The sequence below is a fragment of the Filicampus tigris genome, chromosome 1 (assembly GCF_054856515.1).
Source record: "Filicampus tigris isolate MCC_2025a chromosome 1, RoL_Ftig_1.0, whole genome shotgun sequence".
Taxonomy (NCBI): domain Eukaryota; kingdom Metazoa; phylum Chordata; class Actinopteri; order Syngnathiformes; family Syngnathidae; genus Filicampus; species Filicampus tigris.
The window spans coordinates 19,124,430-19,144,661 of NC_141217.1; the positions used below are offsets into that span (position 1 = coordinate 19,124,430).

The 20,232-nt window shown below is 40.1% G+C and overlaps 1 protein-coding gene across 12 annotated transcripts in view; it reads right to left on the reverse strand.

Moving 5' to 3' along the window:
- The window catches only part of plch2a (phospholipase C, eta 2a), a 136,514-nt gene that overhangs the window by 17,186 nt on the left and 99,096 nt on the right, over positions 1-20,232 (reverse strand). For all 12 annotated transcript variants that reach the window (XR_015085868.1, XR_015085870.1, XM_086024627.1 and 9 more), the window contains 8 exons: positions 17,115-17,360; positions 16,639-16,766; positions 12,700-12,870; positions 8,878-8,971; positions 8,157-8,360; positions 7,248-7,368; positions 2,607-2,778; positions 520-627 (listed from right to left, as the gene is read on the reverse strand). Coding sequence is in view for 10 of the 12 variants with exons in the window: in XM_086024627.1 (XP_085880753.1) it covers positions 520-627; positions 2,607-2,778; positions 7,248-7,368; positions 8,157-8,360; positions 8,878-8,971; positions 12,700-12,870; positions 16,639-16,766; positions 17,115-17,360 (1,244 nt within the window). In the remaining 2 variants the exon portion in view is untranslated. The remainder of the gene's footprint in view (positions 1-519; positions 628-2,606; positions 2,779-7,247; positions 7,369-8,156; positions 8,361-8,877; positions 8,972-12,699; positions 12,871-16,638; positions 16,767-17,114; positions 17,361-20,232) is intronic.

The following is a 20,232-nucleotide window of genomic DNA, read 5'->3' on the forward strand; positions in this document are numbered from 1 at the left end:
TTTCAAATGGATAAAGCATGGTTCTTGATGAGCACCATAGATAAATATATACAAGTTGCAGACGACAGACAGACTGTAAGATGTTTTAAATTTTAAATCAAACAGTGATTACCCTACCGAAAATGTGGCCATGCTGAGTGCAGCCACAGGATGGCAGAGTTTAGCTTTAAACCAACTGATTCAAGTGTTGAGCACTACTGTAATGTGTGTGCTCCAGGTAAATAGTATGGGTCAGTTTTTATCATCAATAAATGTATTGAACTCATTGTTACCTAATAAATATTATATTGCATTTACTGGTCATTGAGCAGTTGGGGTTTCAGAATGTTATTTCACCATCAAATAAATTCAGATTAGTGCACCGTTTTACAATTCATGCACACATGAATTGCAGGTAGTTTACACCTCCCATTTTAATAAAACCAAAGGACCATTGAGGAGGAAACATACAATAAAGTTTACGTTCCCGTGTTAGATTCTTCAACCAAGAAATTAAAAAAATGCAACAGGCATACATACATCTCCATTCATCAGCTTGCAGTCATCCTCCATTTCATCTGCACTGTCTTCGTCGGACACATCGCCCTCCTCTGCGTTTTCATCGATGTTTGGAGGCAACTTTTTACCCTGAGCGAGAAAGTGGGTGACATTTAGAAGTAGAGAAATTAATAGTATAAGTTTGAGAAAGTAATGCTATCCTTGTCAAGTGTAATTTGCATTAATAGTACTGCATTAAATACAAAAGGCCAAGCAAGCATCTGGTGACTAAAAATAAATGTATGAGGTATCATTCAGAACATGTCATCAACAAGCCATCGCTTTTTGGGATGCGTTTACTAGCCCACTATGTTAATCCGTAGCATCCTCATACTTCCATTCTTTGGCCATTGTCAGTGTTGCAATCATTATGGAACCTTGCAATCTAAAGTTTCACTTGATGACTACAGCTCAAGCTTTTTCCTAAGGGTGAAAAATTGACCTTCCATTTATAGTACATTGCATGCTCAGTTTTGTTAAATAATATAAAGTATGTCCTGGATGTAGTAGCCTGCAGCTTGTCTTGGAAAAACTGCAGGCTGAAGATAACTTCAGTCCAGCTGTCTCATCACAAAGTTTGGGAAAATTTCCCGAGCGCTCTCACACTGATGCTATTACTACTGTATATTACTCCTGGCTGGACACACAAGTATTGGTTGTGGTGCAGCAATAGGCTGAGATATTTATTTCATGCCAGGTATTGGCACGCAGCCTTCTCCTCATTGCAAGCATTTGGTGGCAGTGCAGCCTCATTAACTTCAACACGTTACATCTGTGCTCTGTCAGCAGCGGGCTGTTACAATCATGAGCTTTAAAGAGGATGGCTTCAATCCATTATTTAGGATTTACATTGCATAACAGTGCCGCCATTGAGTGGAACTTTTCAATTAAATTAAATGGAAAAGACAGCCCTACTTTGAAATTAACTTAATTAAGTTTGGCCCGCTGCTAGGCAGCACGTCTACCTTTTCTGAAATTTTGGCCACAGCCTTCGTGTGTGGAGTGTGCAGCGTAACTGTGCTAGAGTTGATTTTCTCCAGGGACTCTTTAGTCCTATACCAGGTTCCAAAAACAACTAATTTAAATTAATTAAATACTCTAAACTGCTGCCAGTATTCAGTAATGCAGTCACACTCTGTACACTGGCCTATAGACGGGTACTAATTTTTTCCTCTCTGGAAAAAGGCGAATGACGGACGATGGAAAGGTGCAGACGGATGACGGATAACGGACGCTCTAATTTTTAGTAAAATGCCCAGCTCTGCTGATTTAACTCGTGTACAAAGTAAGGGAAAAAAGTAATGAATGAAGCAAAAGGTCAAATTATTTTGTTTACTGTCAAATACGCACACAAAATAGTTTCCCTCTTGTAGGAACTTACACAGTGCTCATAGCGACATGTAGCATGTTTATGTATACGAGCTAGCATTAGCTCAACTTTTATGGTATCAACAGTGTTGCCAAAGTGTTGCTAATGTGGTCAATGGAAGAAAAAAAAATCCCAAATTAGCTAATGTCAACAACAACCAAAAAAAAACATACATGTTTGCGTTTGACTATGAGAATTTTTGGACATCAGGAACTTGCAGTTTTTAGGATGGCATAAGACAACCCATTTGCGATGAATCAGTCTTGGAGCCGATAACACCAAACACATCTCTCAAATCCATCAAATAGGGAATACATCTTTTCCCTGAAACTATTGCCGCCTTGTTCCTGCTCCCCAGTTTACATTTCTCCATGTCGTTACTGTCTCTTTTTTTTGTACACCTTATACCTAAGATCTCAATAAACCTAGATCTCAACCACGAGTGGCTTCAACTTTTCATGTCAGATATCTGAAAACTTGCTCTCACTTAAGTTATCGATTAATACTTCCCTTAATCATACGCACATATTTTCTTTTTTATTAGTTCAGCATCAACACAAGTCACCGCCATTGACTCTTCACAAATTTGACCAATTTAGACCACTTCACAATCCGCTACCTTTGAGGTCTAGTTTGAAACGGCAAGTTCTTATACCTACAAGTTAAAGTGTGTTACAGTTCACCAATAGACTTGACTTACTTTAACAAGGATCTTTCCCTTAAGGTTTTCTGGTGAGGGTAGCCATCCAGACTCTTCCGCTTTGATGTTGGAAACATCGAGTTTGTCCGCTAGAATATCAATGAGGTACTGGGCCATCTTTTTTTGTTGAGGGACACTGCAGTGGTTCTCTATGGACAGGATGACTGGGAAACTGGTAGAAGGCAGAAAATGACACACAGGAGATTGGCGTTATGAGTGTGAAATGCTGGAGAGGACATACATACAGTAATACGGTGTCTTTTGTTTGGAATGTTATGCACCTGGGTCCACAAGGTTGATATGATGTAGAAATCTATCATCCACTTTGGGGTTTGATATGCAGTGATAGCTGAAATATGATCGGAAATGACAAGTTCCATTGCTCCACGGTAGGAAATGAATTGCAAAGCACCTTACAGTAAAATGTCAGGAGTCTGTTTCAACAGTTTGTTTTTGTCTGCTGTGTCTCCACACCAACTGTAACTAACTTGAATTGACAATAGTCATTGGAGTGCATCCACTATTATTGTCTCAATCAATTTGATTTGGACCTATTCATGAAGAGAAGTTAAGATAGAGCGAAATGCGGTATCGCAAACAACATATTAAATCACTATGAATTTATTCATTAAAATCTAATGGATACATGTACATTGATTCTGATTTGAATGATTCTGGATACATTATGTAGTTAGAAATGTTTTTTTTTACTATGCCAAATGTGCAAACATGGAAAAAGCGAACAGATATTTTTTTCTGCTTATGTTATTACCTTGACAAACGTTTGCTCTTTTATTATGTAGGCTTATGAGCCATGCACTATAGCACACAGTAGACTCCTTGCTCTCTAGTGTGGGCCTATTCACAAGATGGCAGCTTTAAATTCCAATTTTTCCCATGTCAGTCCTCTGTAGAGTTGTTGTGCATCTGGTAACAAGGAAATCTGATTGACCTTTGACATCAAAGGAATCCTATTATTACACTTCTTTTGACCGATTTCGGGTGGAATAGGGAGCTCATGCTAATGTTCTCATAAACACAAAAGAATGAAGATCTTGGAAAATTGAGTATTTCTCCGCCTTTTGCTCTAAAAATAGAGCTTTTGTGCACATCCTCCAGTCAGTGTGCATGTTGATGGGAATATCACCTTCTGATGCAGCTATCTTGAAAAAGAAAGCGGTGGTGGTGCGGGGGTGGATGTGGGGGGTGTCTCTCCTTGCACACACGCTAGTTGGCGTGTGAGTAGACAGGACTGCATCTCAACGTTTTGATACGTTCTATATCATCCGTGCATGCAGATGGTCACAAACCGACGCAAAACTTGGACACTTCTGTGGCATGATTGGTAACAGTGTGAAAGTTATGTCATTCACGAGCCACGGCATTCACAATAACCTACCAAACTAAACACGAGACACTAATAAGGTTAATGTGTTAAAACGCACACATCATCACGATAACACTTGCCAAAAGACAGATAACCATCTGTAATGATGTGCTGCCTCCTCTAGTTGCTCGTTTAGAGAATCTATGCCGCTTCTATGATTCTATTGGCTGCATTTGTGCCACAAAAACAAATATTACTAATTAACGCAAATGTATTTAACCACCACCAAGTAAGATTTTTGCTAAGAGCTGCCCTAAATTATCAATGTTGGTCTTGGGCACAGCCAGACATTTTTCAGTGGGGTGGCCAGGGTGACACAACACCACAGTGAGGTGCGGCAAGGGGTGGCTGTGCTTGTGTCATTCTTTATCATAATATCCACAGTCATGGTTACATGAAATAAAATTCACACATATCCAGCTCAAAATGCCCAGCTCTGGCATCATTAGCAAAACCATTTTGTGTGCCGTTTCTGTAATGTTAATACACCATTATGTAGACTCTGTGAAACAAAAATAATATATTTAATGCTAAAATAAACTACAATTTTGATTATTGTGATACAAATTATTATAATTGTTGTTAGGATGTTTTTTTTTGTTGTTTTTTTTTTAATTAAGAGAACAAATGGTGCAGGGGTCTTCAATCCTGTTCCTCGAGGGCCGGTGTCCTGCCTGTTTTCCACCTCTGCCTGCTGCAAAACACCTGTTTCAAATGATCAGATAATCAGCAAGGCCTGCAGAAGGGGGATAACGATCCTGATCATTTGAATCAGGTGTGGGTTGCAGCAGGGAGGGATGGAAAACAGGCAGGAGGCCGGCCCTCGGGGAACACGGTTGAAGATCCCAGGTGTGGTGTTTTGTTCGCCTGACTTCTAAGCCGACAACCTGTATTAACTTCAGTCCACGCTCAGTGTCTGTGTGAATGTGAATGCTTGTCTCTCTACTGGATATGTGCACTGTATTTAGACATTTGGGGGCCCAAGGCAACCCAGTTATGGGTCACCTCCATGTACAGCAGAGATTTTGGATATTATTGTTTATCGTCAAATATAGAGTATGAAGTTGTGAAAATTCTCCTATTTCCAGAGCTACATTATAACAAGTCCTTACAATGATCAATCAATCAAGAAAATCATCTCAGTTGTTTTACTATAATTGATAAGAACATTAATCATCATGTAATAAAGTTAACCTGCAATGCACTATACTGTGCATCAGCAGAAGGAACATTGGGCACCTACATTACAGCTCACCTCCAACAAATGACATGAGCACATCACAGTAGTCCCTGTTGCCCTTCATTGGCTACCTGTGAGTTTTACAATAGATCGTCATTTGGGGTTTTACTTGGTCCATAAACCCCATCTGGTCTCCAAGGCTGAGTTTAAACTCAGCGTCTCTGGAACTCTCAGCCTTGTGACCTCTGACAGACAGCATCATTATCCGTCTGTAAATCGCTTCTAAAACTCGCTTTTATCACCCAACTTTTATTTAACTGCTGATTTTACTGCTTTGTTGAAATGTTCATATCTATTTTATTACAGTATTTTAATGTGTTACTGTGGACTGGACGACAATTATTATTAGTACGCTTATAATTAATAGTAGTAGAAGTAGTGGTTAGTGGTGGTAGCAGTAGCATTTTTGCCTAAATCAGCTGGGAAAGATTAAGTAACGACAGTAGCAGAGAGTCCTGCGCTATATGGGCTGGAGGGGACTGTGCCTTGCTCAATGGCACCTCAGCAGTAGCCGGCAAGCACACGAGCCAGAGCTGGGCATTCCGTCTATGTGACGGACCGGTCTGTCTATCTGTCACTGACAGACGCCCGTTTTGCTGTCAGTTGACGACCGATGGGAACATTTTTTAAAACAGACGGATTAAGCATCGACGGAAACCCCTTTGTTTAGTCCAGCATTCGTCTGCAGTCGGTCATTAGTCTATTTTTCACGCCGAGGCTTCGATGGCCGCGGAGAGCGCGGGGAAGAAAATAATGAGTTGTTGTTGCTTGGGGGACAGATTTGAGTGACGGACCAGGCTGTGAACATGATTCCAAAACACAGTGAGTCGCTATTTCTGTTCAAATATCATCCAGCGGGGGGCTCTACTGAAATTTGTTTTTGAGGTTAAAAAAACATAGTCAAATATTGAAAGCCTAGCAGTGTGTTGTAGCTATTGCGCGAAAAGCCAAAACTTAACTAACCTAAATGCCGAAACTCTCTATAAAGCTTGATATAACCAATTGTAGCACTTCTTGACGACCAATTGTAGATATGCAATATTTTATTTCATATTTCTGTACGACTAAATGTTATGTTCCAAAGTACCATAGTTGTCAGGTTTTAAAGAACCAATATCAATATTTTCATTGTGTAACGGTTAGATTAGAGATGGACTCTTATTCACATCACAAATATTCTCATCGATGAAATACCAGAAAAATAACATTATATACAAAAATACTAATATGCTGAAATGCTGATGGTTGTAAAAGCAAGATCTTTGGTTTATAAGCCTATAGCATGTCAAATCAACAATAGTGACTGTAGAGGGCCATATTATTGTGTTGCTGAGTTTTTTTTTACTTAATGAATATTAAAGACCAGCACACATTTCTTATGAATTATTCCATGTTTTTTATCTGTGATTTCCGAATGAGGCGGTATGGTGGTAAACTGGTTAGCATGTCCGCCTTACAGTTCAGAGGTCGTGGGTTCGATCCCGGCTCCGGCCTCCCTGTGTGGAGTTTGCATGTTCTCCCCGTGCCTGGGATTTCCGAATGAGGCGGTACGGTGGGCAACTGGTTAGCATGTCCGCCTCACAGTTCAGAGGTCGTGGATTCGATCCCTGCTCCGGCCTCCCTATGTGGAGTTTGCATGTTCTCCCCGTGCCTGCGTGGGTTTTCTCCGGGTACTCCGGTTTCCTCCCACATTCCAAAAACATGCATGGTAAGTTGATTGGACTCTCTAAATTGCCCCTAGGTGTGATTGTGAGTGTGAATGTTTGTTTGTCTTTGTGTGCCCTGCGATTGGCTGGCAACCAATTCAGGGTGTCCCCCGCCTACTGCCCGAAGACAGCTGGGATAGGCTCCAGCACCCCCCGCGACCCTTGTGAGGAGAAGCGGTATCGATAATGGATGGATGGATGGATTTCTGAATGATACACAGTATTTGCATATCAGTACTGGATATGATTCTACACTATGGCAGGTTGACAGTAATAACATTGGAGTGGTTGTGTGTGTTGTAACATACTCATTTTTGACAAAGGCATATTTGTTGATGGTTTCAATAACGTCTTTGAAGAGGATCTTGGAGGTAAGAGTGTAGCCGTGATGAACAATTGGCTCGCCATCCTGACCATCCCAGCAGTCCACTGTGCACAAGAGAGACGTGACAATCAGCAGCAGTTTTCTTTCAAATGCAGGAAGAGGCCATTTCAAAACCAAAGCATGAGCCAATATTGCATAAATTAGGTAGGACCGTATACAGTCCCAAATATCACCTGTTCTTCTTGCTCTATTGTATGTAATTTTGACACCTTCAGAGCCTTGACTATAATTAAATAACTATATATTATTGTTATTAGCACAAATTTGTAATATCAAAAGCAAGTGGAAAATGAAGCAATTTCATATTACTGAAAATAACTCATCTGTTTCACTTGATTTTTCACAATGAGTTTAACTCTGGAGTACTGTTTTTGAGTCAAATGTCATTTAAAGGGGAAATTAACCCAAACATTTGAATTTTTTTCAAGAATATGTTCCCAGCAGGCCCACTAATTGAAACACAGCATCCTGATTAATATTGCGTTTGTGGGATATGGGTTAAGCAGCAAAATCCACCCCTTTTTAGCCATCTCAGAGGGCGGCCATTTTGTCACTTCTGTCGACTGAAAATGACATCACAACTACTCAGGGCTCAGGTAACAACCAATCACGGCTCACCTGTTTTCTGAAGCTGAGCCGTGATTGGTTGTTTCACGCCTTGTTTCAACTAGTGGGCTTGAATAGAACATATTCTTGAAAAAAATGTTTGGGTTGACTTCATCTTTAATAACTTTAAAATGAAAACACATCTTATACATGTGATTATTAATGCCTGTATCATTGTGTCAACTGTCCTTGAACAGTACATGGAAGGCCAGGGCAAATAAAGTACCCTCAACACAGCGGCAGCCGGCCTGCAGCACCCAGGCATACATGTCCACTCTGGACTGGGACATGAGTTGGTCTCCCATCAGGTAGGTGTTGTGTGAGGAAGCAATGAAGTAGTTGCACAGCGGCTGGCTCATGTCCTGGTTAACACTGTAGTGATCTGGGTTGAAGATATCCCCAGCAGGGCTGCGCATGTAATTTGTAAACCCTGAAAGAAGGTTAAAGTACTGTTAAGAACCAAGCTGATCAAGGTTTTGTTTTCATGTAACCTTTTCTGAAGTGCAGTCAAGTAATCCAACATGGAGTATGCCAGAGGGTCTAGTTATGGATTTGCTCTCATCATTATTTATCTGAATGATCATGAAAATAATGAATGATTTTATTTTATATACTGTATGTATGGTTTAAAAAAAATCATTCGACAATCAAAATCTTAAAACACTGTTTTAAGACAGTTGTGTTATTTTATTACAAACTTCAACTGGAAAATACAAATTGTTTGTGATTAAATTATTAACTACTTAAAAAAGAGAAAGAACATACTTGAACATGGATATATTTTGATTTACAATTGTATTTTAGGGATTCTTAGATTACGTAGATTTATTAGTATGTCTTTTTGAAAAAGGTAACAGTCCTGCTGAATTTTATGAAAAGACAATGACAATTCACTGCAAAATCATATAAAAGGCTTAAATATATGAACATAAGTGCAGTATTCTTACCATCAATTCCCAAAACAGCTTGCTTCTGGTTCTCTGAACACGGCTCAAATTTGTTGATAATCTCCAGACAATGGTCCTTGCTCACTTTGGTCATCTATAAAGTATGGAAATCCATATCAAAAATGTATCTGCCTCGTTGTAGTAACATAATGATGCCTTATTGTAAGGAAAAGGAAAAAGAACAAGTTGTATGCAGAACTGTCTCCCTGCCAGTGATGCAAATTTCTCTGTGGTTACTGCTGTGGAGCGTGAAATGGCCACATGTATTGATTGTTTTAAAGTGGGTTGGACAATTCTAGGTCAGCCACTGTCTTCACTATGACGGGTTATGCCATGGAAGTTCACAGGTTAGTAGTCTGGTAATATATCAGTTCCACTGGGTAGTATACGCTTAGGTTATACATTATATTAGAACACAAGCACACAATCAGGTTACACAGAACGAGTGGCATTCCCTGAAGGCTTTCAAAGCCTTCTCTGGTGGCCTAAACACTATCAAAAGCACAGACCTACATTTACACCTTACATGAAATTGTATTAATTTATTTCCAACAGTATTTTGTCTTCATTTCAAAGAGTTTGTCTTGGCTGCAGTTTACAGTTGTTCGTCGGCTATATATTTTTTGGTCCAATCAGATTTCAGCTTCTGTGGTGCCATAACATTGAAGGTTTTCCAGGGCCTTTACAACTAAGGGTTGCTGATTGATGCCAAATACAAAAGCCTGGTTCTTTTTATTTATTTATTTTTTTAACCAATTTGAACCAGTTAGATTCTAGATTCCACGAACCAAGCCAGTTAGAAGGCTCAGGGTCATGTCAGCATTTTTCCATCCTTTGTTTGGTTCAGAGCTATTCGAGCAGGGGAAAAAAAAAGAAAAGAAAGAAAAAGAAAAAAAGGTGGGGAAAAAGGTCATTGCAAGGATAAGTCGTACAACGACTGTAGCCAGTTGGCTTGTTTTAAGCCGGTAAAGGATTTTTCGCCACTTTCAGAGCGGCGACAGCTACCTAGCTAGCGCTGACTATACCGACACAGCTCGCAAAAGAGGATAGATATTGGGAAGGCCACTGTGTAGAACATGGTTTTTCACTGTTATACTGAAATGTTGATCAAATATTGATGGTGACATAAAATATTCTAATATGTACACATGACGGCACAAAGTAAAACAGAACAAAATGATTAATGGAGCATGAAATTATAACCACAAATGAAATAAATACATGCTGTGAATTTGAATATATGACAGTTATTCTGTCTGGCCAATATTTTTGTTTTTGTCATTGTTAAACAATGATTAAACTTTTCGACAATTCCGTTTTTCCTGGTAGACTATGTAGATTTCCCACAGAATAACACTTTGGAACACTAAACTTCAGTGAGTGAGACAAATCTACTGCATTATGAGATTCAAACATAAATGAATACATCTTCACTTCACAGAGTGGCATCAATTATTGACAAATACCAAGTGCCATTTCATGATCAGAAGCTGAGAATAAGTTATCGCCAACCATAGGAGAGCGCACATTTTGCTGACAGAGCATTCTCCCTTAAAAATGACTCTGCATTAAAGGCCTGCTAGAGTGCTAATAGGAGGAAGAAGCACAGTCTGTCTCTTTAATGAACAACTTGCAGTCACGCTTATATATATTTTTTCTTTTGCAGAGCACGTGCATTAATAAAGAAAAGAAAAAGCTTTACAATTTCACCTCAAGTGTGGCAAGGGCACTGGAAATGTTCCTTATGTAGAACCTCATGATGTCTACATTTTCCCACACCGAGCACCAGTTCAGCAGTGCAAACTAAAGTTGGTTATATATTTCACCCTACCACAAGTCCAAGATAAATATCTCCACAAAGTTAAGTCACTCTTCACTCTTAAATAGGTGCAAGTGAGAATGAGTGAGGTGAAGGAAAGGAGCAGCTCCAAATCAGCTCCCATCACTTGTCAACTGTGGTGAAGGCAGTTTTGTAACACAGACATTTTCTGCTGATAATAGAATTGGGTCACCATCATGATGTGACTGCTGACATAGTGGTTATATGAATTCTGAAATGTACAGAGTTCACCCATTTGCTCATATTCAGCCAAATGACCCAAAACGTTGTTACTTTTCCATTGCTTGGATTCATGACACAGTCATGATCTTTTGACACGGAATGGTTAGCGTGCTCTCACATTTTGCCAACTGGATGTACTCTGCGATCTATTGTTGACATACATTCTAAAATGGTATAATGTATCCATCCTCTGCCATAGTGACACATTCAATCTAGTTGAGACTGTGGGATGCTAACATGCAAATGAAAGCAAAACAGCTTAATATGCCAACGAGAATATGTCCATAGGGGTAGGCGAGCGATATGGGCAAAAAAAAATCTCTATATTTTTTCCCAAAAAATCGATAACGATAATTTGACGATAATCTACAAAAAAATATTTTAAATCTGCTCTTGCTTCACAGACCAATTGTGGATAGGCAGCGTTTGTGAAAAACACACCTCTTTTAAATTGCTAACTACAGCTTCTGCAAAACATAATGATATTCTACGACAATATGTGACAATAAAAAACAAAAAATTATGTAAAGACTTACATTGATTTTTGGGAATATTTATGTCATTTAAAAGTCTGTGCTGTAATTCCATAATGATGTGACATTTTGAGCTGCAGTAGGTACTGTTGTACCACTGCGAACTACTAGAGGAATCAGAATGAGAAAAAGGTGTTAACTACAGCAATCAGAATGAGAAAAAAATGTATTTGATATGTCACGTGTGACGAAGTGTCACCCAGCGAGAAGAAAAAAAAGACGTCGTCATGACAACACCCATTTCTCATACATTGGCCAACGTATTCAGAATAAAGTTGAATAACAAAACTGCAATTTACAGAAAAGTGCATTTTCCCACTCATTCATCGCCGTGATATGTAGACTTGTGACTTTATTCATGTTTGGGCGTATGCTGGCGTTACACTAATAAACCATCTTAGTTTGTGCAACATGCTTCGGGAATACAGGCTAGTTATGAATGATGCGGACTAAAAGCGTGTAAACTGAATGTTATCTGATCATCCGGGATGTCACGTTTGCCTTGCTCGCTTAAGTACTGAGTGTGTGTGTACGTGAGTGGGTGCGTGCATTTATATTTGTCGGTGCAACTCGCCGACTGTTTTCTGAGTGTGTGTGCGTGTTTAAACTTTTGTTTAGCGTGCTTGCGCGGTCGCCAAGTTTTCCTCGTAATCCATATGGCTCGTGGTGCAACAGAAAATTGCTCTTCACGGTGACCGTTTTGGCACATCTAACAATGTTATTCCCACCAACGTCAGTCTTGTCAACTCCAAACCATTTACAGACTACGGACAACGTGGACTCGCGCCTCGCTATAAATCCCCGCTCGACACTCCTCCATGAAATGAGGAGGAAACAGCTCAGCTGTAGTGCGGGCAGAGTCAGGTGACCGGGCCCAGCCCACTGATTTGGCGAATGATTATCACTTCCTCCTCCTCTGCCGTCAATGCACACTGATTTTTCAGCATTTCCTCCAACTTTGTGGCCGTCAGATGACTCGCTTCGAGGCAGTATTAATACTCGATAATGTAAAATTACTCATCGTGTAGGCAAGATTGACGATGATATCGATAACGATATGCTTTATATCGCCCACCTCTAGTCCATACACTACTGGCTCTCGCAAAATGTCAAAAGCCATGCACCTGGAAAAAAAAACGCGCCAGCATAAGACACAACGTCAGCCTTCGTTACACTAAACAGACCCATTTGTAATATCGCTTGTGTCATTTTAAACAATGTAAGTACCTTCTGCTCTATTTCTAAGAACCGGGTTAGGTCATCTGCATCAAGGTGGTCTTTGTGGTTGCTATAGGTGAGCATTAGCAGGTAGAGGTCTCGACGAGTCGACATCATCTTGTAGAAGGAGCAAAACTCTTCAAATCCCAGAGTTCCTTGGTTGTCATCAGTGTCAGCCTCCTGCGTAACAGGCACAGGCAAATGAGTCAACTTCATGCATTGTATTTTGTCCTATTGTGCAGATTCCTGATACTATTCTTCAAAGAGAGGGTTATTGAGCATTAAACTGCTCTGAAAACAAACCACGGGCCCGCATACATTATTTTCAAGTCCCAGCACTCTTTTCGGAAGCAATCTTATTAGTGAGAACATATCTTCCACAGATAACACAGTAGCAAATGCTCGGTTGGAGAACTACGTTCATTGGACACCAAACATCAATCTAGCCTTGCTCTTTCCAATTCATTATGTATGAAGCGGGCACTTAACTTGTTAGCGGGCTTCTGCTCAGCGTTTTAGTTCAGCAGCTAATATGGATTATTTCATTAGTAAGAATTGCTGTAGCTGCCTCTTCCAACAGAGATTTTCCTTCTCAGCTACATCTACAAGTTCGCTGTGATAAATCATTTAGCAAAGCAGCAGTTGTGAAGCCTGCTTTTTTTGTTGATCCATTTAAAATACAGCAATGCCACAGGCTAAGGATTCAGCCTCAGTCCCAAAAACACCAGAATAATCTGTGTCTAAAAAAAAACAAAACAGAATCAATCTAACTCGTGTGTGTCAAAATAACCCCAAAGTTAAAATGTGTCTTGCTGTAACAAAGTGAAACACATTTTGAGAAAAACACCTTGGTCTCATTGTTTTTTTACGACACGAGCTAAGATGGGACTCTAAAGTTTCTCTAACTTACTGGGTATTGTTGGAATGCTTCTCTTTTGACACATTGTGCTAATTATTTGACCATGTTTGTCAAAAGTATTTTACGACGTACAGGCCCCTATTTTTGTGCCCAGCACACGTCTAGTGCCAAGCATGTTTTAAACAATGTGATAAAGATGATGACATGAATTGATGTCAACAGTGATTCAGAGGTTTTGATGCTGTTGTTGTTTCATTTACGAATTAAATACAATGAGAGCCACCGCATATATAAACGGAGCGCAGAATTTATCTGCTAGTGCCTTGTTGAAATTCACCAAAATCAAATCACACCACCTGTGCCCCAACTTAGACCTGCTTTGAGGTGGTCTAAAGTTTAGTCGACTTGATGTAACTAGCATCGTGTAAAAGAAAAAACACTTGGTCCGCTGGAATGCATGGCGCAGCGCGGTCTGCCAAATTCCCAAACAGTAAACAAGACTTGCCCTGTCATGACAATGTAGATGCGCTAGCTTTCACAATAAGCGCACTTGCAGCGTCTACGAAAATAGAGCCTAGAGTCACAGTGGGATTTTCATTTGTGGAATACAAATATATAGTATACTCATTTGAATGTTTCAAAATTGTCAATAACTGCATAAATTATTCTTTCAAGCAAGAACTAGTTGGGCAATTAGTTGTTGATGAGATGCTTGTCTGTTAACTGGCGACTGCTGAGGTGCCCTTCAGCAAGGCATTGTCCCCGCCACCCCAGCTCAAGTGGTGCAACACTCTTTGCGCACCTCTGTCACTGTGAGGGCTCTATTTTTGCAAACAGCTCATCTGCGCCTTGGCGCAAATGCAGGCAGATCCTGATTTTCACATCAGCGGAAGGCTCACGCGCGTTGTACAATTTGGCAAACCAGACTCTGCCAAGCTGTGCAGCTCGGCGCAGCAGAAGAAGTGGCTTGGAGAGACGCCTGGTGGAGTGACACATACTTTTTACAGAAAGTCGATATAAACCTTACACTTGTTCAGGCCACATTGAACACCGGCGTAGGGTATACCCACACTACAACAGAGGTCACCAAAGTGGTCCAATTTAGATCACTTGAGTGAGAATTGACTATGTTATCTGACCTCGTAATTATGTCAGTTTTGGGGGTCACCCAATACATAAATGAATATGGAAACATATTTTAATGGTGTCGACTTGGCCCAAAAACACTGGTCACGTGGTAAAAGAAAAAAACAGACAGACTAAACCAATGACCACTTCTGTCCGAATGGTAAAATAGAAAAGTACAACTCATCGTGACCCATTTAGAGTGCATCATTTATGCACTGAACTGTGCTTTACAAGAATCTCCAAGGCGGAAACTCATATTTAGTGATGTCCATCCCCACTTCAGGCAGTTATCACTGGAAATGATTTTTATCCAAGTTTGACACATTATGGTTAAATTCAATGATTTCATTTATCCAAATACTTTTGATCCCCTGAAAATGGAGGCACTCTGCATAAAAAGACTGACATTCCTCAATGGTAAACATCATATTTTTGTGACACCTCTGAAACTACACTTAATGTCTACAGGACACTTCAAACAAAATGTGATTGTTTCATTTCAAATCAAACTGACGGTGCCAAAGAAAAGGAAATAAAATATGCACTGTGTTCTATACTGTGAGTAGATTATCAAGGGAACTGGTATTTATCGTCTTCAAAGTGGGAAAGGGATCAACTCCACAGGTGCTTTGCTTTAAGCACGTTAATCCAAGAAATGAGTTGCGATTGTCAACACACAAATCTTAAGCAAAACACACAGGGACAGATTGGTCTCGTGTGTGTTTACCTTGCGTTACATTAGAAGCCATCTGTAGCACAAAGACACCATATGGATGTCCGTCAACAGAGCCTGGGACTGAGTCCAGTAACCAGGCTCACTGCTCTGTGATCGCAAGGCTAGAACATAGTGCTTAACGTGACAATGTGCCAATCCTCCTGAAGAGGAGAGCTAGTGACCGTGTCATGTGCTAATACAGCACTACACATTTTTGCTATTTAGCTATTCTGTGCCTAGAGAGCTTATTCACATTTTTTTCTGTACAAGTCAACAGAGTTGGGCATTCCGCCTATCTGGCAGACCGGTCCGCCTGTGGCACATTTTGTAGGCGATAAACGAAAGACAGCAACCTTAAAAAAATAGCTGGACTAAGCATAGTCGGAAACCCATTTTTCCCATCTATGTAATCGTTCATCGCCTTTTTTCGCGGTGGTTCAATGGCCACGACTAGGTTTCTGTTTCCCGTTGGTCGAGCCATCTGGGTCCTAAAAGGAGACACATTTGGTCCGGCCACAGTGAGTCTTTCGTTTTAAATATTGCTCTTTTGGGGGGTGGGGAGGCAGTGTGAGTGGATGTTGGTCGAAATTGGTAGACTGAAATGCTAACGGAAGCCCGTTTAAAATGCCAGGCGGCCCGGCCTATCGGCGATTAGTATTTGGTACGGCCGGACAAAAAGGCGGATAGACAGATGGCGAAAGGGTACCCTGGCTTGCAGGTGGAAGGCGATAAACGGAACGCGAAATTTTAGTAAGATACCCAGCTCTGCAAGTCGATGCAAACTTCAGTTTCAAGTGGCCTGCTAAGCCTACTCACTCGCAATGAGTTGCTTATGTTAATACATCTTAAAATATATGCTATGTTTGAAGTTGTAAAGTGCGAATTTACCTCGGCTATGTGTCTTAAAATGCCTTTAAGAATTCTACAGCTTTTTGTTGTATTGCACCTAAACTAAACTGGACAGTTGCGCTGAAAGCATAGATGCTTTTTTTTTCTTTTTAATTTCCAATTGTTAAAAGTTGTAAAGGGTACCAAAATAAGCTGTTCCGTTAACGGTTAGCGCCCATCTAATGGGGTACAAACCACAATTATAGAGTATGGAATGATAATGAGCATAAAGCTTAAAACATAAAAAAGCAAAAAATGTTAATTTGCATAATTTGGGAAATTGTGGAAATGTTTCTATTGAATCAACAATAAGGCAAACTGAAGACATGTTACAAAATGACAACATTCTCTACTGTACCTTGAACATCTGTTTGACTTTTTGCCGTGGTAGGTTGACGTTCAGTTTATGCAGGAGCTGGAGGACTTCACTGATGCTTAAGCTCCCGTCGCCATTCTTATCAGCCTCTGTGAAGGTCTGTTTTAGCCATGTGATATCAAAGGGAGTTAAAGAAAGGTTGCATAAAGATTTAGGGAAATGCACCATATATTAATGTTTATCAATGTGGCAATATCAGATAAGTCAAGGTCAATATTTTAAAATGTCTATTTATGACTGAGCATTATACTTGCTTACATGGCTGTCCTGTAAAAAACATGTTATGTCGAATGTTGTCTTTTTTTTAATAGTCACTTTAATTGGACATCTGTAATGTGGAAATGCCGTTAATGTAAAAAAAAAAAAAAAAAAATGGACATAAGTGTTTTTGACAATGACGATATGGTTAAAGTAACATGCCACAACAAACAAGCCAGCAAGCAATGTCATCAAAGGATATTGGTCTCGAGTACGCTGCCTCTTGGCCAGGCTGTCCTCATCACTGATACCAGCCATCAGGTATTTGAGGCCTGTGATCCAAGTTCGCGCCTCCTCGCCGGTACCAGACACAAGATCAAGGGACTCCATGTGCTCTCCGTAGTACAAGGTGAAGCAACAGTTGGGGTCAAAGCTGCCCTCGGCATAACGCTGGAAGATCTCAGACTGCTTACCCTCACACACTTCCCGAATGGAATCTATAGAGACTGATGCAGGAAAAAAAGACTAAGAATATTTTGTAACAGAATGAAATTCTTTTGGAGAATCTTCTACTTTTTGAATAATGCATACACATAGCAATTGTTCCTAAGTGGGGAAAAAAACATTATTGTTTGGTAGACTATATAATACCCAGCAAATATTTAAATTTTTCTATCTATTTAAAAAAAATGCCTCTTACCTACCAGCTTTCACACTTACGCCAATAATTGACAAGATGTGTGTGCAAAACTTTTACTGGTGCTGAATATTACACCAAATACTGTAAATGCATTTGACCTAAAAAGCACAAACATATGAAAAAAAAGCATCAGATTTTTGTTCTCTACATGCCGTATTAAAAAAGCATCCGGCCATGTGTTGTGGATAACCACAACGTTCATTCACACAATGCGACATGAATGAAACACTGCTGACATACTCATCTATCCATAATGTAGCCGAATTTTCAATTCTGCACCATACTAGGCGGAAAAGTAAACTCACCTTACCAGTGCATAACATAGTCTCAATGAGACACTTGAGATGCTGCTGCTGTATAGCATATCCTCCCATGTGGTTTTCACATGGATAAAATGTTTTTTCCTCAGTGTAGCTCATAAATAATACAATAACATAGACCAGGTTACTGTGAGGGTAAGGTGATTTTCATAAGCTGCAGTGCGGTGATGATTCTACAGTATTAGACACCACAGGGTGACACCTGACTTACACTGTACATTGACACTTGTGAATGCAGTGCCCATATAGTGTAGATATGTGACCCATCTGACTAAAAGTCATTCAAAAATTGCTTATTTTTAAATTGGTTAAACAGTTTATCCATCTTGGATGTTTCTTTAAAAATCATGTAAAATGTCAAAACTTACAAGGCTTGAAAACTAGTCTGGTTTGAGAAACAGCAGTGTGAACCAGGAGGATATAAGAGTGAGGGCATACTCTGACTGAGCCAGTTCTACCATATCGGGCATTGGCAAGATTTCTTCTCTCAGTCCCACGTCTCCACCACAGTCCTCCACTGGCCCAGACTGACTCTGGTCAGCATCCATTTGGGTTTAAAATGCATTTGCCTGAGCATAATTTTTCACAAGTGTCTATTTTCATTGTTTCTCTGCATAGAAGGGGGTTAATGTATAGCAATCACTTTGATTGTCCATTGTCTGTAAAGGGGAAATAAACCCAAACATATTTTTTCCAGAATATGTTCTATGCAGGCCCACTAGTTGAAATATGGCATTCTGATGAACATTACCTTTGTGGAATATAAGTTAAGCAGCAAAATGCACCCACTTTTAGCTAGCACAGGGGGCGGCCGTTTTGTCACTTTTGTCGACTGAAGATGACATCGAAGTTGCTCCGGGCTCAGATAACGACCTAATCACGGCTCACCTGTTTACTGAAGCTGAGCTGTGATTGGCCGTTACCTGAGCACTGAGCATTTGTGATGTCATTTTCAGTCAACAGAAGTGACAAAATGGCCGCCCCCTGAACTAGCTAAAAATGGGTGGATTGCTCATATTCCACAGACGCAATATTAATCAGAATGCCGTGTTTAGACTAGTGGGCCTGCATAGAACATATTCTGGAAAATATGTTTAGGTTGACTTCCCTTCAAAGAAATGTATTACTTTCCACAGACCAGCTACCCGTACTTCAGCATATTTTACAAATGTGTATTTACAAAAAGTGATAAGTGTGTAAAACATCTTTGGCAGATTAAATCTGATGAATAATTAATCTTACTTAATCTTATTAAAATCATGATTAGACAGGAGAGAGAGAGCTAAAGGAAGCGTAACTGAGCCTCCATAGGGAACCAATCCACAAATGTGCTGCTTTCTTATAATCTTACCACACTTTAAGAAAGATTTAGGGACATTAAAGCTACCTCATGAGCAAAACCCTCTTTTTCAGTGAATGTGGCAGTCTCCACCACGTGTACACGTGTTGCTAACAGCGTATGTAAACCTTTAGAGTGAGTGAATACACAATTTAGCACCCTATTAGCTATTTGGGACCTTTGTAAAAAAAAGACTGCAATCTTGGATCTCCCCACAATACCAGCAACGCGTGCAATTTGTTAGCGTGGAACCTCAATTTTGGATTTTGGTAAATCAGGCTTGAAGTCCTATTCACTTCATTCTCTTTTAAATCTATGTATTCCAATAATCCTCAGACAAAAAAATATCTCCACTAAGTTGTCTCCTGTCTCCTAAGTTACATTTTATCCAGATCACTATAGTACCTGTGAAGAAAATAGAATGGAATTGTTCATCTCGTGGCTCATTTTCATCTTTTCATGTGCAATTTAGAAGATTACAGCCAACAGCCCAAAAGATTTAATTGGCCTCTGTTCCAATACTTTTGGAGGGTAATGTAGTTGACTCTCGCACTCTCTCTCGCACTCTCTCTCTCTCTCTCTCTCTCTCTCTCTCTCTCTCTCACACACACTCTCACACACTCTCTCTCACTCTCTGTCACTCTCTCTCTCTCTCTCTCTCTCTCTCTCTCTCTCTCTAGATAATGGATGGATGGATGTCAAAATATAAAATAATACTTCAATACTTCGATTATGAAATTTAATTCACAGCTCCTCCCCATTATATTTTATCCAGACTAAATGAAATGTCAAAGGTTCGAAAAGGGCCGAACATTCATTCATTCATTCATCCATTCATTATCCATACCGCTTCTCCTCACAAGGGTCGCGGGCGTGCTGGAGCCTATCCCAGCTGTCTTTGGGCAGTAGGCGGGGGACACCCTGAATTGGTTGCCAGCCAATCGCAGGGCACACAGAGACAAACATCCGCACTCACAATCACACCTAGTGGCAATTTAGACAGTCCAATCAACTTACCA